Here is a 21,155-nt window from a genome sequence, read left to right as displayed (position 1 = left end):
CTAAAGAGAGTGGCCTGTCTGAATACAAGTGGAAAGGACATTTTAAATAAACAGTGCAACCAATCACTTTTGTAACATGATCAATCATGTTTTAAAAAGTGCTACTGCAAACAAGTAGCATGGATCTAACCACACACAATAGTCCTTATTATGTCCATTGGGCATTTTTTGTATTATTGACTGTACTTTCCTGTGAGGTTTGCTCATGTGAGAATTTAAAGTGGGATAAAATCACAGACCTTTTGTAAATAGTTTGTTTCAGAATAATAAATACCATCTTCTCATGAGAAAGCTCGTATGAAATGTGATCATGCAGCAAAATTGATGACCCTAAAATTGCCTTAAAAGGCAACGTGTTCCACTTCATTAATGGGAAGTTCTTATTCACAAAAATAGTAAAATGAACAGTTTCATGCTGCAAAGCTTCAACTACTGTTAGAAATCAGCAAACTAAAAGATGTTTAGCAGAGCCAGGAGTTGTATGTGTTAATAGTTCATCTGTCAGTGGCGTGTCATCAGAGCAACTACAACTGTGACAACTTCTTAACTTCTCTCGAAAAGCCTTCACTGTCGGGTTTTATAACAGACAATCACAGTGAGCAGTGAATTTTATGAAGAACCTGAGGCTGTTTTATTTTCAAGTGGAAAAATGTGTTTAAAATGAACAGAAACGTTTTACTTACTAACTCCACGGGAGGTTATGATAAGGCTAAGGTTAAAGAAGGGTTGAGGCTCACTTTGGCAGTGAACGCTGCCATTGGAACGTAAATCTTAAGGTGTTGGTGTGTTTACAGGGTTAAAATCCTATAGAGCCTCTTACCTGAAAAGGCAATGATAGGTACATTTATTTGTATACCACAACATGGCGATTCAAAGTGCTTTACTTAAAATACAAAAGTCATCATGACATATTTTAAAAACAACACGAGACAATAAAAAAAGCATTCAAAGAAATCAATAATTTATTACAAATTAAAAGGATACACAAATAGAATACAAAATAAAAGAGTGATTACTTGATTAAATAAAAATCTGTGGCAAACAGAAGAGTCTTCAGCATTGATTTATGATTTGGAGCTGACTAAGTCTACTCAGTCTGGAGTTACATAATGTAACCTAGCAGATTTTGTTATTGTCTTATTCTCCTTTCAAATTAATAATTCATGGTTACTAAGTACACAGGGTTTTCTCTCTTATTACAGCCTATTAGATCTATGAAGTGTCAGCGTGTTCTTTCTGTAAATATAATGCTGCCTGACTCCTGAACTGTCAAAGTCATTCATGTAATTGCAGTAGCATGGTAGCTCTGTGCATTCATAGGACATGGTTAATAAACTCAACAGAATGGCTGGCAGCAAAGGGACTTGAGCAAAGCAGGTGGAACGTTGTATTTTCCACCAGAGATGACTGATTGATAGAAAATATGTTCGCCCAGAGAGATAGCAATGCGTGCTTCAATATTTTAAGAGCTGTAATTTTTTAAAGTGCTCAAATTCAAACCACTTTGGTGACGTATTTATTGTATACATCAATAAAAGACAAATTGCAGCATTTCTACCGATGGAGATGTTTAAATTCTACCTGGTTTTCTGGGCCTTGAGGTATCATTAGTAAATTATTATTCACAATCAAATAAATAGGCCAATTCATTTCAAAATCCACCCACCTCATTCATTTTAATATGGAAGTGTATTAATAAAGAGAGGACACAGTAAATAGCTTATACGAGATCGTAAAAAATAATCTCCTCCAGTACAAGGATACATGATATCATGTATTACATATCCACGTGGTTTCTGGCACAAATTAGCTCCTTAGCACAAGTTAATGTAATTAATGTGGTTAATTCTTGTTCTTTCTCCTGCTCTTTTCATTATAAATCAATTGCAGGTCTCACAAAACAGAGAGAGAGGAAGGAGAAAAGGAGAATCATTTCTGCAGAGGCTTCCGCAGTCAGGCTCCATCACTGATGAAACATTTATTGCTGGCATATTGTCTGTGCCATATTTCTACATCTACATGCTTGCACATGAGGATGGTACAGCTGATTGATCAAGTGATTTGGACTGAAAGTCCTGTAAAAATACAGACAGAACATTTTGACAGGTGGATCTGAAGCTTTTGTCCGATGCTGTTATCCGTTTTCTTTTTCTGCTTTAAGTATGCAAATGTGCTCATCATTGGAAGAGAAAAAGAGAGGCTGGAGTTGACAAACTGAATGAAAGTAGAATTAATGAAAAGAATCTTGATTGAACCAAAAGAATCTTGATTGAACAAGTGGGGAGGTTAGTTTGCAGATCAGTGGGAAAACTCAGTGATAGACAACTGTATATGTAAATCATACTTGTTTAAAGGTGCTATGTGATAGTTTGCATTGACAGCTGTACTCCCAGGGTCAAACTTCAGTTTGTTGCTCACCGAGAGTCTCCATTTTCCATCAGGGCTGACACAAAATTATGGCCATACTCTTGATTCTCAAGTATTGATATCTCATTAGTGTTTTTAGACGATATAATCTATCTAATTAACTCATAATTTCTATGAGTTTGTTCAACCCTCATCACAACCCATCAAATCAGGCCCTATTATCTGCAAAATAGGTTACATTCCACTGCAGCCAATGCAGCTTGATGAATAAACTTCTTTACCTCAATGTTGCAATATATGTAGATGATTGTATGCATCAGTAATCTTCAGGTCACTGTTACATGTGGGAAATGAAGCAGGTTCATTGCTGAATACCCTGATGCAAAGCTCTCCTTTCCTGTTTTAGACAAGTTTTTTACACTGTTTGCAACCCCAGTGCCCATTATCACACTCCTAACAGCAACAATTGTGCAGATACATTTGCATAGGTCTTTGCCAGGGGTAAGAATATGGCTTTCCCTTCCCACATCAATGACATTGTGTGTTCTTATAATAAAATGTTTGTCATCGTATTGCCTAACTCGAAAACAAAAAACTCAAAAACTGTGAAGAGTGAGGAGTGGAAAAACACTGAACTAGAGGTTCAATCATTTACATCAAGGAACCATGTTCATGATAAAATGGTGAACCCCTGTTTTACATCCTGTTTTGGTGGTCAGGATGTAGGTCAAATATTGCCTTCATGTACTCCTGGGGTTGACTGCCGAGCCCATATTTCTTTATTGTGCCAGTTTAGCACAATATCGTTTAAAGAATTCAGTCATGGTCTGCCAAATGCATCCCCATCAAGCACTCTTGACATATTACAACCTCTCTTTTCAAAGATGTTTGTAGTTCCTTATGTAGAAGTATTTAAAGCATGCCATTTTTCAACCACTCTTAAAAAAACAGTCACTATAAATCTTCACCCGAACTTCCTTTAATTGTTAGCTATTACAGGCCATGGACCACGATGACATCTTTGATGAATTCCAGATTCATTTCCATGGTAAAATCCGTAAAATTGCTCTGCTCATGGTTTCAAAGATACAATATAAGGGCAGCCATTTACACCATTTACACCCTTGACCGCTCAATTCTCCTTAGTATACTTGGAGTAAAAGTATGGCTAAATACTCAACTAAATGCCAATACTCTGCAGTGCAAAGCCATTCATCTCCTGACTCCTGGTATAGTGTGCATCTGAATGTTTTTTTTTATCAAGAGTACCTTTGCAGCCTAAACTGACATATTATAGGATATTTTGTTAATTGATTTGAAATAATGTCCAATTCATGGCTGTGGACATATTATTATAAGGTTACAATTAGGCTTATGTTCGATTAAGGTAAATTTATTCATTATCAGTAATACATGATATTGTTAATATATGAACATTTGATTAGATGGACGGTTTTTAACAACCCTACCTGTTAGTCTAAGACTTCAACATTTGACAGATAGCTATTGCATTTTTTTGACAGCTATTGCATGGATACCCTGGAAATTTGGTACAGAAAGTCCAGGTAATACAATGGAGAAGTTACCAGTACAGCCTCACAGAGAATCTAGCATGGCTGCAAACTCTAAGTGTGGTTCATACTAAATCATGTCTCCTGTCCGGTCCCACTGAATTCTCATGGGACTGGAGGATAATTAAATTGTGATGTTAGGATTAAGATAGGATGGGAAAGGCAGATGGCAGGGACTTCCTACCTTCATGTGTGGCTCCAACCAATACAGCATTGCTTGTTTAGCTCAACTTGTCAGTTTTACGTTAACGTTTTGGTTCAGTCACAGCACTCACAGGAACAATGTTTCCAAAAAACAACTTTAAAAAGTCTGTAATAAACATTGAAGTCAGTGACTGGCCGGCAGAGGACTAATCTAAAGCAAACAAAAAAAGAGAATGAATGTTGGAATCTTCATCTTTTATTCATTTTTTTTCTTGCTTTTAAATCTGAGCTGCCATAAATGGACAATATCTACTTTTATAAGTGCTTGGCTTTGATGCTCTGAAAAACAGTCACATGACTATTTATTTGTTTATTTTAAGCAACATTGTAGTGATAGAATTTGTTCTATAGACAATGAGATTTTCAAAGACAAAGCAAATATATTGTTGTATCCAAGCAGAAATATTTTATTTACATTCATTGATTTTATTCTTTTTTGTGCTTATCACAGTTTTGTGGTATTTTTGGGATTTCAGGGGTTATGATTAACCCTCAATGATTGATTTTCTTTACTTTCTTTCTTTCATTCAGGACAGAAGACATGTGATGAGCCCAGACCCAACCGTCTGCACCTGACTGTATTTTTCAAAATAAACTTCAGATTTTGGCCACAGTTGATATTGCTGTTGAGGCATTGATGTGGTGTTGAAGCACAAGTACGCTATGGACCTCAGTTGTACCTACTTGGATCCTAATTTGACTTAAAATCCAAATGGACTTCACGTGTATGAACAACATTGGGAGGAAGAAAATGAAACCTGACATTTTCAAGTAACATCTAATGTCCACACATCCTTGGAGTTGTGAACCAGATTATGGAGTTTGTTTTTATTTTTCTGAGGGAACTGTATGAAATGATTCTTTGGACTGCACCATGTGGGCATTCCTGGATACGCTGCACTGGAAAAAGGACTGCAAACCTGACTGTTTGAGTGCATTTGTGGGCGTGTTTGTGTATGCCCAAGGTGGTCTGACACAGTGGAGGTGAGAGGGGAACACATTTCCAGACCATTTTGTCTTTACAATGAGAGTTCCAGCCAGTGCGGCTGCAGTTTCCTGTATTTGTCCTCTGGTGGCCTTCCTATGTGTTGTCTCCCAGAGTTGTTATGGGACCCGGGTCAATCTGAGCCCTCACTCTAACCCCAACCTGTACCCAAACCAGAGACTGAAGTCAGTACCTGAACCAACCCCAATTCCAAGCAAAACTGCTAACAAACACAAGACTGCTCTGATGCCCAGCCAACTCTTGAACACTGCCAAAAATGTCCGGAGCAAGTTTCAGGTAAAGCCAAGACTTGATACTATGTTCTATCTCACAGACACCCACATGTCTAACACACCCAAATTTCCATCAGCAATCTCTCAGGCTGCATCAAGCTCAAACACTAGACTCAAACACAGTTCTGATTCAAGGCAAGGGTTGCCATACAAATCAGCATCTCAGCAGTTGACAAGACACACCTTGAACAATACCAAGCAAGTTTCAAAAATCAACTCCAAAACTGTACCAAAACCAAGGCTTGGATCTTTGTTGCAGCCCAAGCCCAAGCCAGGTCCCAACTCCAAGGTAGTGACTGGGCCTAAGACCAATCCTGAGTCAGACCCCAGCACCAAATTATCTTCAATTTTCGGTCCTAATCAAAGGTCCAACACATCTGCTATGATGAGCCCAAGCACCTCCTACAATGCCAGCCCAGCTTCGCTATCCAATCCCAAAGTCAGACCTTCTTCACAAACAAATACAAAATTGGACACCAAGAGCACCCCCTCAATCTCCAGAACAGCCACCAGAGCACAAAGGAACCAAACCAAGTTGTTGGACACAGACAAGGATTCTCACCATCGGCCCAAGAGAGGCTGGATCTGGAACCAGTTCTTTGTTTTAGAGGGAAATATTGGACCTGAGCCTCAGTATGTCGGAAAGGTAAGAAATCTTTTTTTTTTTTTTAAGTGCAACTGGTAGATCAATTTTCCATTAGCCCTTATTCTCTTCTCTAAACATGTCTTGAGCAAAGAACAGCTGTCCCTGATTTATTGCAGTTTTATTATTATTAACTTGATCATTAATCAAGTCATTTTTTTACATTTCTAAAGCTTGCTTTGCCTTGTTAAAACCATTACTAATGTGGGAAGCATTTTATATTTTTATACCTATACCTTTATTGCTGTGTATTTTCAATTTATTATGTATCACATGATGTAACTGTAAAATAGTGTTTGCATCATTTCAAACATAGAGACACTCATAGCATCAAGCCTTCAGAAGTTGAATTGTTGTTATTGCAGGCCATATTTTGAAAGGGTCACAACATATGGAGGGAATTCAATTAACTGCAGAGCTGGGGAACAGGATGGAAAATGTTGAATATTTAGGAGGAAAACTGTGAGAAACCTCACAGGTACAATCAATATAGATGAATAAATACCTGAGCCCATTATCCAGTGCAACCAACCTGGGGAAATCTCTCTGAGGGAGAGGTTCAGTTTTTTCAGTGTTTTTCTACAGTACTCTCTGAATGTGAATGTAAAAATAACCTTGACGCATGTGTGGTACACAGATAGAATGGCTCATCTTTGCAATTTTACTGCATACACCTGTTCACCAAGTGTAGATCGTCCACAATGCTCCATCGTAGATACAGTATATAAAGCTATACCCTCTTGAGTATTAAAAGGCTGCATACTGGAGAACCATCTCTTAACATAAAACTAAAACATTTCACCAGTGAAAAAGAGGCATGTGTTGTCAGATATTAAAACTGCAATCAAAACACAGGATGCAAAAATTGTTACTTCCATCCAAAGAACTGGTCGGACTCATGCCAATACAGAGGATACAGATTTTTCGAACCTTTTCTGCTAATAAGATGCCAACTCAACATGGATTTTAGGTTTAAGGATTTACAATTAATCTGATGCTACTACTTACTGTCTACCCACTGCTGCTCAGTGGGTGGAAGAGACTGAGACATGGGTACTTTTTGGATTCACACATTCTGTGTATTGCATTGAAAACTAGTTGTTAAATCTTTCTATATCGACTGTCTTTCTAAACAGCAAGGATGCCTTAGAGATTTTTAAATATTACAGTTTAAAATGGAAGCAAAATACATTCTTTAAGGACTTAAAGGATAGACAGACAACAAAAGCTCCAGCGGAGGACCTGGTTTACGCAGCCGATGCCGGCTAGTGCATCACCAGCTTGTTTTACTGTTACAGATGAAGAATTAAACTAAATTGACACATTTCAATAAAAACTTTATCATAAAAGCCAAAGGTTTAAACTTTCAAATGGTTTGTTTAGTCATGTTTCTATCTGGAACAGAGGCAGAGAAATAAATGGTTTTTGTTGTTGATGGCAGCCACTGCTTCTTCTTAAAGCATTTCAAAATGCTCCACCTCAGCTTCGACTGCAGAAATGTTAATGTTGTCGCTCTTAGCTCCCTGTTGTGTTGAGCTCAGTGTTTCTTAGGGCCAGGGTCAGATTATAGGATTAACTGAATTAAAACACTCTTCCCTTTTCACAAGTGGATCTGTAGTTAAATTACGTTGATGGGGTATTTCATCATGACATTTTAAACAGGATAAATTAGCCAAAACGTCTCCAACTGGTTTGTTTGTTTCAGAGTATCATTCATCAATTTAGTAAAATCCATTCAGCAGCAGTTTGAGCAGCACAGAGACAAATACCTCTGATTAGGAATCTATGATTTAATCAAACTAAAATCTCAAATTAGTGTGTTAGTTAAACATGATTCTGTTTCTCTTATCAGACACTAAATTACCAAAGAACAGACATTTGATTGTGGCTCACAAAAAACACAAAATCAGTTTCACTGTAATCTTACCCTGTGTGACACTGGCAGATTATTCAGAACAATGCTTAGTTTAACCAAGGTTTGAATCAAAAGACCAGCAACACTAGCAAGGGTCACACGGAAAAGCAACACCATGCATGTTCTATATATGTGATCATGATGGGCGTACAAACCATGAGACTCTCAGACAAGCAGTTCATAAACTTGTGAAACATTAAAATTGTAATTTTATAGAAGGATAATATTCCAAGAACATATTTATGATAATATTTTTTTAGAGTAACACAACCAATTGTTAGAGAGGGAAATGTTACTTAACAGCAGATCAATACAGTAAACAAACAGACAAAGAAACCTTGAACGGAACCCAGAAGAGAGAAAAGGAACATTTTGTTCAGCACATTTACATAGTAATTGGCAGACATGTTCATTCACAGCTTTGAAGTGAGGTACAATTGAAGCAAACAGAAAAGTGGTTTTGAAAAACAGACTCTTTTAAGTGCCAGATGGGGAGAAGACACTTTTTTTAATTAGGTGCATGAAAATTTGTGGACAAATAGAAAAGTAGGTTAGAGGGCCATAACTTCCTAAATGTGGACACATTCAGGCATTGAACAACAGTTACCGAACCATTTTAAATCCTAAGGGTTAGTGTGGTAAATAACTTATTGTTGATTGTGGAATATGGCTGCAGATACAGAGCTAGAGAGGACGTGTTGGGATTTCGAACAGGTTTCTCAGGGCAGACATCTGTGCAATAGGTCAGTATTTAGAAGGCATGGTGACAAATGCATGGATAAGCTTAATAAAGTTGTTTTACATAAGAATAGATAAAAGATAAGATGAGAGAAGATAAGATAAGGTAATACTTTGGTTACAGCCCCCTTCCCACCTAGACATGATACATGATGAGTCGTAAAGATAATGAATGGATGGATGGAAGCTAATCCTTTATTAGTCCCACCACCATGGGGAAATGTGCAGTGTTACAGCAGCAATGGGGATTGTAAAAATTGGAAAGCATCAGTAGAACAAGTACTGTAATAAATAAGTAAACATGCAATATACCCATAAGGAAATAGTAAAAAATATAAAATAGTTATATTTATACAATGGAAACAGGATTGCACATAAAATATATAGAAATTGCAAGAGTAAGTTAGAAAGACCCAGGAGTCCAGTTTTTACTCAACATCATTAGTTTCTGGCTGAACCTGAATATCTAACTGTTTAGTCACTGGATAGTCTGAATTATGAGTAACCTAGATCAATACAATACCTTATTGAAAAAAATAATATGGTAAACACTTATAATCTACTTTGCAACATGGCTGGAGCTGAGTGCATGTGCTCAGGCAAAGAGTTTTCAAAGCAGACACAGTGTAGATGAAATGATGAAATGTAGGTGATGAAATTGATAAAATAGTTAGAAGAGATATTAACACTTCCAGCTTGCATCCAAGCAACAAGCTGTTGTACAGCAACACTAATGTTCAAGTCACATACGTACAGACACACACACACACACACAGTAATCATCCTCTCAGTCCAAATCATGCTTTGAAGCTCAGGGGACGCTGTGGCACTGAAAAGTCAGGATGACACTGTTGCATCAAAATACCAGAAAAACACATTATGTTAACACACAAAGGTTGTGTACATGGTACTCGTGTGTTGCAGTGTACAACATGGCTAAAGATGGCTGTAAGCATGAATGAACAGGAGAGGAAGAGTTCCATTGGTTGATCTATGGATCTGCATTGGGACGTCAGGGTGAAGTCAGAGGTTTGCATCCAGGCAACAAGCTGCTAAACATAGATACAAATATTCAGAGAGAAACATTCACTGTATATGTCACTTATATGTATTTTGAATGTAGAAAGTGACTGCAGGGGCATTAAGAGTCCACATGACATTGTTGATTTAAAGCCATACAAATGCAAAATTCATGACATGAGACATAGTTTGTGCATCTTACTGTGCAACATGAGGATATGATGAGGACTCTGAGCAGGCTGGGCTCCACTGCTTGCTTAGAAGTTCACTATTTAGACTAAAACAATAATTGATTGGATAAGAAGGAGGCGATGCTCTGAGGACAAACTCACTATTGTGCTGGTAGAAATCAAGGTAGTTGCCTAATGAGCAGAAAAATCAGTCAATAAGCAAAGGAGTTCTATATTGCTTTAGGAAAAGGGTTTGAAATAAATCCATATATTCAACTTTTATATTGCCGTGTGAACAAAGTTAAAATACATGGTTGTTTATAATGCTCATCTGAAGGTGACATCTGAACTCGATGTCCAAAGTCATTTTTAAGCAAAGAGCTGACTGCAACACTTTCTAAGGAAAAGGGCATTTCCCTCACAATTCCCATACAGTCCATTTGCCTTATCATATTATTAATGCCACTGTTAAAATTCACAAGAAGGGTTCTTTATTAAAGTGTGTCAGGTTTAGCTTATATAGATAACATATTAAAACAAAAGGGGGATTGTCCAAATGTGCTTTCTAGGTAAACATGGAAATAAGGAGTCACCACACATTTACATGATCTAAGGAAACAGATCAGAAGAATAAATTACTAAGATACAAATCAAATCAAATTGATAAATTGGGCATTTAGAAAACATTATGAAGTATTATAACAAAAATGGTAACAAGACAAAATTATATGATGAAAATAAAAAGGTTGCAACACTTAAGAACAAAAACTTAATTGATAACACTACTAAGTGAAAATAACAATAAATACAAATTATATATAAAGTAAAACAAAGAAATATGAAACCAAGGACAGTTAGAAGGCCATAACTTGAATACAATCATTAATATATTAAAATAGAGGAGATGGTATAAATAATGAATATCTGCCTGCAAAACATTTTACTATTTAAAGAGCCACTCACAGGTTGGCAACCTCAGTGAGTCAGTGTGCAGGAATAGGATGCAGATAACACATTTCATATGTTTTTCATTTTATTTGACAGTGAACAGGAAAATAATGTACATTTGTATGAATATGAAAACCACAGCTTTCAAAGTATGAGTGTGCTGGGCATCCAAGAAGACAGGGATCAGGATGAATAACGTCAGTCTGTGAGAGATTCATTTGTGGAGTGAGTGGTGCCTAACAACACCCAATTCACAGCACTGCAAAGTTCCCTCAAAAAAAAGTGTATTTCATTTACACATTAAATTTAAATGCAACTTCATTAAATAGGTTCAATGTAAAGGTTAAAATAGTGATTTAATTAAACAAACTATATTTAAGTTATACAAAAGAAATGTGTTTATGTATATCTTTACCTTCATTTAATCAAATCACCCTCGAGTTATTTATTTTTTCACACTAAGTCAACACGATACACATGAAATTGAACTTGTGTATTTAATAATGGTACAAGGAAATGTAGCATGAAATACATTAAGTCAACTTTTTGGGCATAATTCTGTTTTGTTTGAGTGTTGATATCATATATTAGGATATAACAAAACTAGTACTGTTGGTCTAATACATCCCTAGTCCTTCTATTTGAGGGAAGAAGTGGACCCAAACGAGGGCAGCAAAATGTTGTGTATGGGTCAAGTATTCAGGCCTGTGGCATCCTCTTGGTGTGCGCCATGCACACATGCACTCACCCACTTGTGGAGACTGTTGTGAAGGATGAATCATTTCCACATCTCTGTCGAGCACCACCCTCAGCACGAACCCTCAAATGTACATTCATCTTTGAGATGAGGAGATGGTGCACAGCAGCCTAATACTTTGGGTTTAAAAAAGTACTCAGACAATGAATGATTCATCTTCTGCTGAAATAAAGAATAGATAACTTTTTTCCTTGATGCATATCTGAAATTATCGACTGATTGTCAAAAGCCCACTTTCGCTTAAACTGCAATGGTAAAAATAAGGCTTTCTTCTAAAGGATCCTAACATGGAAATAAAATACAAAAGAAAATACTACAGGCTTTTAGAGACAGGAGGTCATGGAGGTGCAGCACCTTGGGGCATGCAGAAGACAATACAGCCCTCAGGAAGTTACATTTCTACCGTGTCTAGACAGAAGGTCAGGCCAAGAGCAAGAGAATTATTATTATGCTGCTGCTAACACCCTCAACTCTCTGTCTGCATGTTTATGTTTTTTAGTTTAGTAAATCTAAAACCACGCCAGTCATTTTTAATTTATACAACTCAAAGCCTCATGTAAATAGAAATTAAATAATTCATCTTACATGCCTGACATGGCCACTGGACAGGTCACCATGCGTGAATGCAGTGAGGCGGATCTAATGTGCACTGACAGTGATGCTGAACTCTTCATGAAGGTGAGGGCTTGAGCTGAGACTGAGACCCTGGGGAGGTTCAGGGTCTTTCAGTGTGTGTGTGTGTGTGTGTGCGTGCATGAAGGTTATGTTATGTGGCCGACTCACTGAAGGTGGAAACAGATGCGCTTAAGGTGTAAAATGCACACATAAAGAGGACTGATCCACACGCACTGACACACTCGGAGTTCCCCGGGGTGCTCTGACTCATTGTTTTGTAGGGTGCTGTGACAGCTGAACTACGGTTTTTCTCACTCAGATGATGCCTCCCTTTCTATTGATTGCTCTGAGCGTAACAGGGAGGCTTAGGTGCGGGTCCGTCACCCAGTTCGACAACACATGCATGCACACACACACACACAAGGTGCACAGAGACTCACATGGTGCGGCTTGACGTTGACTGATGGAGAGAGCTATTCTGCTCAGGGGAAAGCAGTAGAATAGCACAGGTGAAGTAAGGTCAGTGAAGGATAGTGAAGGAGAGGATAGTGAAGAAGAGAGGAAAGCTGCGACAGAAAAGATAAAAATGTGGATCAAGGAGATGACAGGGAAACAAAGGAGCGCTTTGAGAATGAAACTACATCCACAATAAGCTGGAGAAAGCTAAAAGTGCATCAGAAAAAGTGTGAACATTAGAGATTTCGCAAACGCAAAGAGGAAAGAAAGGTCTACATTTCTTCTCCATCCTCTTATGGTTGCAAAAAATGTACTTCAAAGCTATGGCATCTGCTGAGGAGTGGACAGTCACAAATGAGTTGCTCTTACTTGTCTGCTTTTCTCTCTCTGTTGTCAGTGAGTATAAAATAGCTACGTGAACACTTATTTTAAATAGCATTACCTGTTAAATGAGGTAAACTGTTGTCGTAAACAACCGTATTCATGCATTACAAAATGAAGTAGAGCTACTGTCCTGTAATCAGCTGCCTGAGCTATTATCTTTAGACCAAGGCACATTTAAGTCACAAATATTTAGACTTCCCTTTTACTTAAGGAAGGTTGGATTTACTCTTTACTTTTTTCTTACGAGACCAAATATATAGGTTCATTTAACAACTGGCGTCGTAGGTTTTAACAAACCGTCCTCAAAAAGAGGAAAAAGTGCATTTCTGGGGGCTATTTTCATATAAGGATTAATACTTGATAATTTGGTCTTCTGGTGAGTGTTTACAAGAGACACTTCTGGACAACGAAGGAGCTCTTTGGCACAGAGACATAAAATAGATCATAGTATGGATACACATAATACTTGTTAGTCGGACATTGTTTTTTATTTTACTTTTCATGGGATTTATGACATTGAGAAAATGTTAGAATATCTCCAGATATGCTGCTGAAAACGGCAGATTACAGAGAGTTTGAGGTGACAGAAAGTTTGTCTCTTAAATTCACTGGGACACAACACTGACTGTCCGAGCAAGCTTATGCGATTGTGTATTTTTTGCGAAAGCTCTGTTTTCATCATCCACATTGCAATGTGAGGTGGTTTAAGACTGATTCCCTCCGGAGACTTTTCAAAAGCTTTGGGGGTTTTTAGTTTCATTTTTCTTGGTGAAAATATGGGCTAAGACTTGATACAAGGTCAAAAAGTCAAGAACACAAACATTTCCACATTTAGATGTTAAAACAAACCTTAGCACAGCTTGAAAATGAAATATTTTAATTTGTAGGACAACAATCCAGTGGTTTCTTTTATCCTACACACCGGTCAATAACACTAGCTGAAATGCAAGAACTTTGTTGTATTTGTCACTAATTGTCCCTACCGCATTGTATTTAATTATATCATCTTTACTTCATGCTCCCCAATTTTTCTTTCTTTCTTTCTTAATTAGGATCCCCATTAAATCCAGCTTAAACATTAGCTATTCTTCCTAGGGACCACCACACACACACACACACACACAGCTACATAAACAAAAATATCTCATCTCATTAAATCCTTCCAGTACATACAGAAGAGAAACAAATTTATATTTGGCAAAACACAAGATTTAATCTATTTTTTAATTGATAATTCTTTAGAAATGCATTACACACTTACAAACCCTTTTCCTTCATGCAGTTAAGTAGTAGTTATCTGACTTAATAAAAATTGAAATCTAATAATAAGTTCTAATAAGTTTTAAGTTTTGTCTTTACCCATCCAATGCTTTATCTATTATTAACAAGGTGCTGTTCTAGGCCTGAACACCAGTTAGTGGGTGCACAAAGGCCAAGCAAAGGAGTGAGAGATAAGAAATTGAGAGGAAAGAAGTGAAAGACAAAGGCAGAAGCAGAGTGTTGGGCTCATGATGAGAGGCCAGGTGAAAAGCAGGAGGCATGGAAGTTAGGAACGGAAGACGAAAGGCAAAGCAAGGAAAGAAGTGTAAAGGTGAAGTGAGATAAAGAGAGGAGAGGGGAGAAGGGATGATGAAAGGAGAGGAGATGAACTGTGGTATAGGGAGAGGAGGAAAGTCGAGAGGAAAATGAGGAAAAGAAAATAACACTTGGAGGAAAGACGTGTCTAAAGACGCCTCCAGCTGAATGTGACACAGATGGCTTCGAAATCCTGAAGTACAGCCTCAGCTCTCTTGGTCCTCTCTTTCAGACTCCATCCCCTGGTCTTCCTTTCTATTTCAGCCTCCTCTCCTTTTTACTCTTATTCCAAACTCAGAGAAACCAGCATGACAGTGACCAAGCGATGAAGCAAAACATATCAGAGCAAAATTTGCCAGGAGGCTGTGAACCTATCCTTTATTGATATTACCTTTATAACCCCGTGTTCTGTCAATCAAATTTCACATTTCTCCTTGTGCATGATTATGCCTGGTTTGCCCCTAAAGAGATTTCCTCAGTAAGTCTTCAGGTGCTCTGATTTCTTTTGGCAACCAGGGTAGCACTATCACTGAATTACAGCACCTTCACATCCAGGCAGGTCTCCTTTATAACACTTCCCACCATCCTCCAATTGAGTTTTTCTTGATTCCATTACTATCTCCACAGAACCTGAGGTAAAGCCACCATTTTTGAGGCTTTGAGGGCCAATAAGAGGCAATAAGACAGATGCTACACTTTGTGTGTGGCTGTCTGACAAAATATTCTCCCACTGAGAGAAGATGCCAGCAGCAAGCAGCCAGAGCAGCAGATTTAAACAGGCTGATAAATGCTGACCTTTACATTGGAATGCCCAAGGATGTTAGCTGCATTCATACATAGTATGTTCTCCTCTCTGTCTCATTTGGCTGTAAAGCTGTCAGAAAAGGAGCTCTAGTTTAGGTCTCTCCAAAATGACATTACAAAAAAACAACACACATTATTTTTGGCCATAAGAGAGATGTAAATCAACACTTAACAGAACTGTAACCACAAGTAGTGGCAATGTATCAGTAAAATGAATAACTAATACAGAATATTACAGTGAATCAGATGACCACATGCAGAGGGGATTGTTTCCTTGTTCAGCTTTTCACACATGTTGTATTTGTTTGATGGTAACAAATTTGTGCTATTTTTATGTCATTGTACATCTATGTGGTCGGAGACTTATAAGCCCTCACAAATGCACACAGTAAACTTAAAAGTTAAAAACAATTAATGAAATTTCTGTTGCGCCAAATCATAATGAGCAGGTCTAAGTAACATAGACAATCACCCAGCACTTAAAGGTCCAGTGTGTAAGGCCGGAGGCCACCATGTTTTTTACATTAGTCCAGACTGGACAAACTAAACGCCTTTTGAGTTTTTATGACAACTGAAGCTACCACAGGTTATTTTTCATGTTTGGAAGGAGAGGGTGAGGTGAGGGGTGTTTAGCTGCAACATGCAACTTCAACACTAGATATCACTAAATTCTACACACTGTACCTTTAATCAGAAACACCATATAATATTGGGTGGTTCCTTCCTTTGTTCCCAGACAGCCTTAGTTCTTCCTGTCATTGATGTCACGAGATGTTGGAAACGTTCCTCTGAGGTTCTGTTCTATGTTCACATGACTGTATCAAGTTATCTTGTATATTTATGTTGCCATGCTCCTTGTCTACCTTATCTCAATGACTGTATCTACATCAGGTGACTGGGGAGGCTGCTGAAGTTCCCTGATAGGGTTTTCAGGCTTGCTCTCCCTTTTTAGATCATTTTCAAGTCTAAATACTGTAGCAGTGTTCACAGTGGAGTTCATTATCTTGTCCCCATTGAAGAGGAAGGCCGTTTTTTATTCATGAAACAGCTCTAAGGGTCAAATTCAGTTATATTTCAAAAGGTTATTATTAACTTATTAACATAAGAAACATGTGTCCATGTGAGACACAATCATCATATATCATAGTAACCCTAACTGCATTAATAGTTGCAAAAAATCAGCCATTGCCACAACACTGCATCTGTAACACACACACACACACACACACACACATCATTTGATAAAAAACAGGGAGCTATCTTGTCAGTTTGGTAGCTGCCCTGCTGCAGAATTGACCTTTCCATCAAGCAGTGAGCAATAGTTGGGGGTTACTACAGCTGAGATTACACAGGGGTTTTGTTCTAATCCACATTTGCAGCTCAAATGTTCGCGTTGGCAGTGACTGGTTGAGAAGGAGGAACAATTGCAGGCCATTTTGTTATAATAATAATAGTAATTATAATAATAAACTTCAGTTGTATAGCATCTTTCAAGAAATGCAGCTCAAAATGATTTACATACAATTGAAATTAAAATTTAAACAAGAACTGATTTTAAGAAACACGAAAACATGTTATATTGATATTTTAAAAGAAAAGGGAGGAAAAATAAACATACATTTAAATAAAAAAGAAAGTGATAAAAATTGGAGTGTAATAAGCTGCATCTCTGATTTTCTTTCGGCTGTGATTGGGAACCTCTGATAGATTTGCTCCAGCTGATCTCAGAGTAAAAGGATTTCTGATTTGTCCTCATCAAGCCAAATGATTGCTCCTTTTTATTTTACTGCTGAAAGACATTTCGTGATGGAGCACAGAGCGTTATCATCATTTGGCTCAGCAGCAACATACAGTTGTGTATCATCTGTGTGATTATTGAAACAAACACTGTGCTCTGATGATGTCACCCAGTGGCAGCATGTAAAGTTGTAGAAGCTGCTGTGGTGCTAATAATTAAACTATAACATTCATCAAAGCTTGTTGATATCAGATGTTTCTGCAAAATTCTTTAATAGCTCTTTATGAACTCACACGGTAACTATAGGACATTTGTGAGTTTTCTATGTTGCTAAACATGGTTCCTTACCGGGAACTGGTGGTGGTGATGGTTGTTAAACGAGCTCTTCAGCCTTCATTGTGTATACTAGACAAGAGATTATACATCTCCCTCTGAGCTGAGCAACCTTTTCATGACTGACTATAGCTATAGTGAAGGTAATGAGTAGAAGTACTGTCTTCAGTAGAAGAAAATAAGGGATAATTATAGAAGCAAAGTAATGTCCTGGCAAATAAACTAGGGGTATGCTATTGGTATGTTTAGGCAACTTAAAGAGTTCACCGAAAAATGAAAATTCACTCATTCATCAAACATGAAAAAGAACCTGTGGTAGCTTCAGTTGTCATAAAAACTCAGAAGGTGTTTAGTTTGTCCAGTCTGGACTAATGTAAAAAACATGGCGGCCTCCGTAGAGAGGGTCCCCTCGATGTAAATATAAAGTATTTAAATATAAAGGAACTTTTCTGGAGTAAAGAAAACTACAGTTCATGCAATATAGATGAAATGAAGTAGTGAAACATCATGAGGATTATTCAATTTCTGCCAATAGTTCCCTTTCACCAAAATCTTACACACTGGACCTTTAAGCCTAAATGTCCTCTGATATCCTCCCACGTACAGGAGACTTGTGGTGATGTAATTAGAGAGTTGCAGAGTTGACGAAGAGGTCAACAAAGCTTGGTTAGGTTTGGATTAAGATAACAGTTGGGTTACAGTTACTACTTTGTAAATGTTCGGGGGCATCGGCCATCATCAGTTCCATGAAAACCGCTTGTCTATGCTGATCATTAAGAAATGTAATTCAGCACCTGCACATGGACTCACATAGGGCTCGGTGATATGACTTCAAATCAAGATCACGATTATTTCAAACTTTAACCCCCCCCCATGACGCGCATCACTCCACACTGGTCAACAAAAGACTCTGCTCCTCTGCTCTTTTCTAATCACTTACACATAGAACCGATCTTTAGAATAATCAGCCTAATTCATTCAAAGATCAACGGGGCTCATCTTCATCATCTTCACACAAACTGACAACTACATTTATTTAGTTATTAATTGATGATGTTGAGTTATGAATCCAGATCATTCTAGCAGTGCGCGTCACTTTACATCTCGAGTTGTGTGCATGCAAAATGTTGGGCTTTTTTTTCTCAATGTGTTTAAATGCGTCTCATAAACAAACATAAAGTAGACTTCTAATAATGTCTGATTAATGTTAGAGTTTATTGTTAACATGTAAAGTGAGTGCAGGTCAACAGGGTAGTGAGGAGGGAGGACGTGCAGCAGGGTAATACATCACGGAGTGCAGGCATTGGGGAAAGTATTAAAGTATTTAACAGACATTAGCAAAACTGAGTTGGTAAGGTTATACATTTCAGTTTTGTTACTGTTTTTTAACATTTTTGGTTAATTGCCAAGCCCTCGACTCACAACACATCACGCGAATAAAATTCGAAAATCAGCAGAGTGATTATCACCTCTTAGTTGGGTCACACTGACTCGGTTATGCATTGTCGACACTTTGAGTTCAACAACAGTATTTTTGTGGTGCCAGGGCCTACAGGACATCTAATCTTGTCCTGTCCTTGGACATGCAGTGAAGTGCTGGCACTCACATAAGTGTGTCATGCAAAGATTGTAAAGAATACTGTGGTAGATAAGAAGATGCTTTATCATTTAAGATAAATAATAAGAAAGACATTTATTAAATTAGAACAGTCCTTTGGATCAGAAAGTAAAAATTTGTAATTACATCATTTTTCCTCTATAAACACCCTTTTCATCAGGATGACCCAATCATTGACTTAATATAAGTGACCTATAAAGTTTGCTAGGTTAAGATTGTGCTTTAGGTCACAAAGACACATTTTCTAAAGTTATAAAACATCATGTTTACAGTAATAACCAAGTGGCTCAGGTTCACATACAGTCTTGTTTGAGTTGTCAGTATAACAACCCTTACTCTCTCTCCTGACTGTACAACAACAACCTGGGTTCCTCCTTCGTTCTCCAATTGCCACACAGGGAGCTTTGTCACATGAATCAAAATGTTATTTATTTATTCTTTGGCCTCTTCCCTAACAATGGCCAAATGGTTTATATTGTAACCATGATGACAAAGGTCCTGTAACGTTTAACAAAGAAGTAGAAAACCAATAATCTTTCCAATAAAACATATAACCTGAGTGCAAAATTCTAGGGGGGGGGGGGGGGTCTCTGGAAAAATGATTAAAATCATTATTTGTCATTTGTGATTGTTATTTAAATGTGTTTTAAAAGCATACTATGTCCAGTATTCAGCAGGCAGGGTGTCCACTCAATTACTTTGCAGCGGAGGCTCGTCGCTATCCTTGTACTGTGTTGTATTACCCTGTCACCTGTCCTCCCTCCCCACTGACCTGGGCTCACTTTGCACATTAACAAAAAACACCAACACTTATCTGAAGTTATTAACCACACAAGCCTTAATGCGATAATATGTAGAGCATCAATGAAATCAAAATATAATCAACACTAGTGATTATTTTATTTATTTTCTAACACTGTGAGCTTGGTGTAGGGGCGACCCCTGATTGCCATTTGGACATTTGAATGTGCATTAACTTTTATTTACAATCTTGCATTCTTCAGCCACAAGATGTTCTTCAAATTAATTCATACAAAAGAAACAATGGCGTCATATTTTCCATCATTGGATGTTTGATTGGCATTATGTTAATTAGGTCATCTCATAGTACCACCTGGAGAATTGACACCAACTATGCCTCGATTATCCCACGTACTGGAAACACGCAATAATTAGCACTTTGTCAATTGTTCAGGAAACTTGTACACACCATGTGCTTCAGGAAGGCAAGAGGTACTGCAGAGCTTTTTGATTCATACTCTACGAACCTAATTAATTCTAACTGTCTGTATGTAGAAACCCTCGTTCTCATAGCACAGCTGAACTTGAGCACTGCCATGTATCAGCGAAAGATTGTTCTCTAAATGTTAATGAGGCACTGGAAAATTGATGCAGAGGCATTGAAGGTCTAATTGTGCCATCAACTATATTCCAAGAGAATTACGTTTTGTGGGCAACTCTGGCTCAGGAGGAAAAGCAGGTCATCCTTGGGCAAAACACTCAACACCAAATTGCTCCAGATCGCCGTACCATGTGAATGGTGTGTGATAGAAAAAAACACTGCTCATTGAAATGTTGTGGGTGAGTGTATCTTGTACTCTACAGCTTTGAGTAGTCAAAAAGGTTGGAAAAGTGCAGTCCATTTACTGTAATGCTGTCTCTGTAAGGAAAGCAAGTGTCCTGCTGGTGGAGGCCATCTTTATATGGAGACTTATTTTGTCTGTGAAGGCCACAAGGTTTGTTCCAGTATTTAACACAACTTGACAGCTGAGCTGTGTTAAGGTATCTATTAGTATCCATGGTGATGGCAACCTATGGTGGAGAGCGTGTCACATAGTTTATTCTATGTTTGTCCTCTGCCTGAATCCTGAGTGCCCTCCGGAGCTACGAGTTTGACTCCACGTGGAATGACACTCATGCACAGTGAAGTGTTATGGAGGGGGGGCAGTTTGGCAAATGGTCTTTGTTTTAAGCTTTTCCTTTCACTGAAAAACATTTCAACAGAAAACTGGGATGTCAAC

General features: G+C 37.9%; 1 protein-coding gene across 2 annotated transcripts in view; it reads left to right on the top strand.

The window, feature by feature from the left end:
* Positions 1 to 21,155, top strand: part of LOC109638312 (cadherin-18-like) — a 139,816-nt gene that overhangs the window by 20,236 nt on the left and 98,425 nt on the right. For both annotated transcript variants that reach the window (XM_069511608.1, XM_069511609.1), the window contains exon 2: positions 4,674 to 6,066. In XM_069511608.1, the coding sequence (XP_069367709.1) occupies positions 5,167 to 6,066 (900 nt within the window). In that variant the 5' untranslated portion in view covers positions 4,674 to 5,166. The remainder of the gene's footprint in view (positions 1 to 4,673; positions 6,067 to 21,155) is intronic.

This window comes from Paralichthys olivaceus, chromosome 16, assembly GCF_024713975.1.
Source record: "Paralichthys olivaceus isolate ysfri-2021 chromosome 16, ASM2471397v2, whole genome shotgun sequence".
In the NCBI taxonomy this organism is placed as follows: Eukaryota; Metazoa; Chordata; class Actinopteri; order Pleuronectiformes; family Paralichthyidae; genus Paralichthys; species Paralichthys olivaceus.
This window is presented reverse-complemented; position numbering and strand designations above follow the sequence as displayed.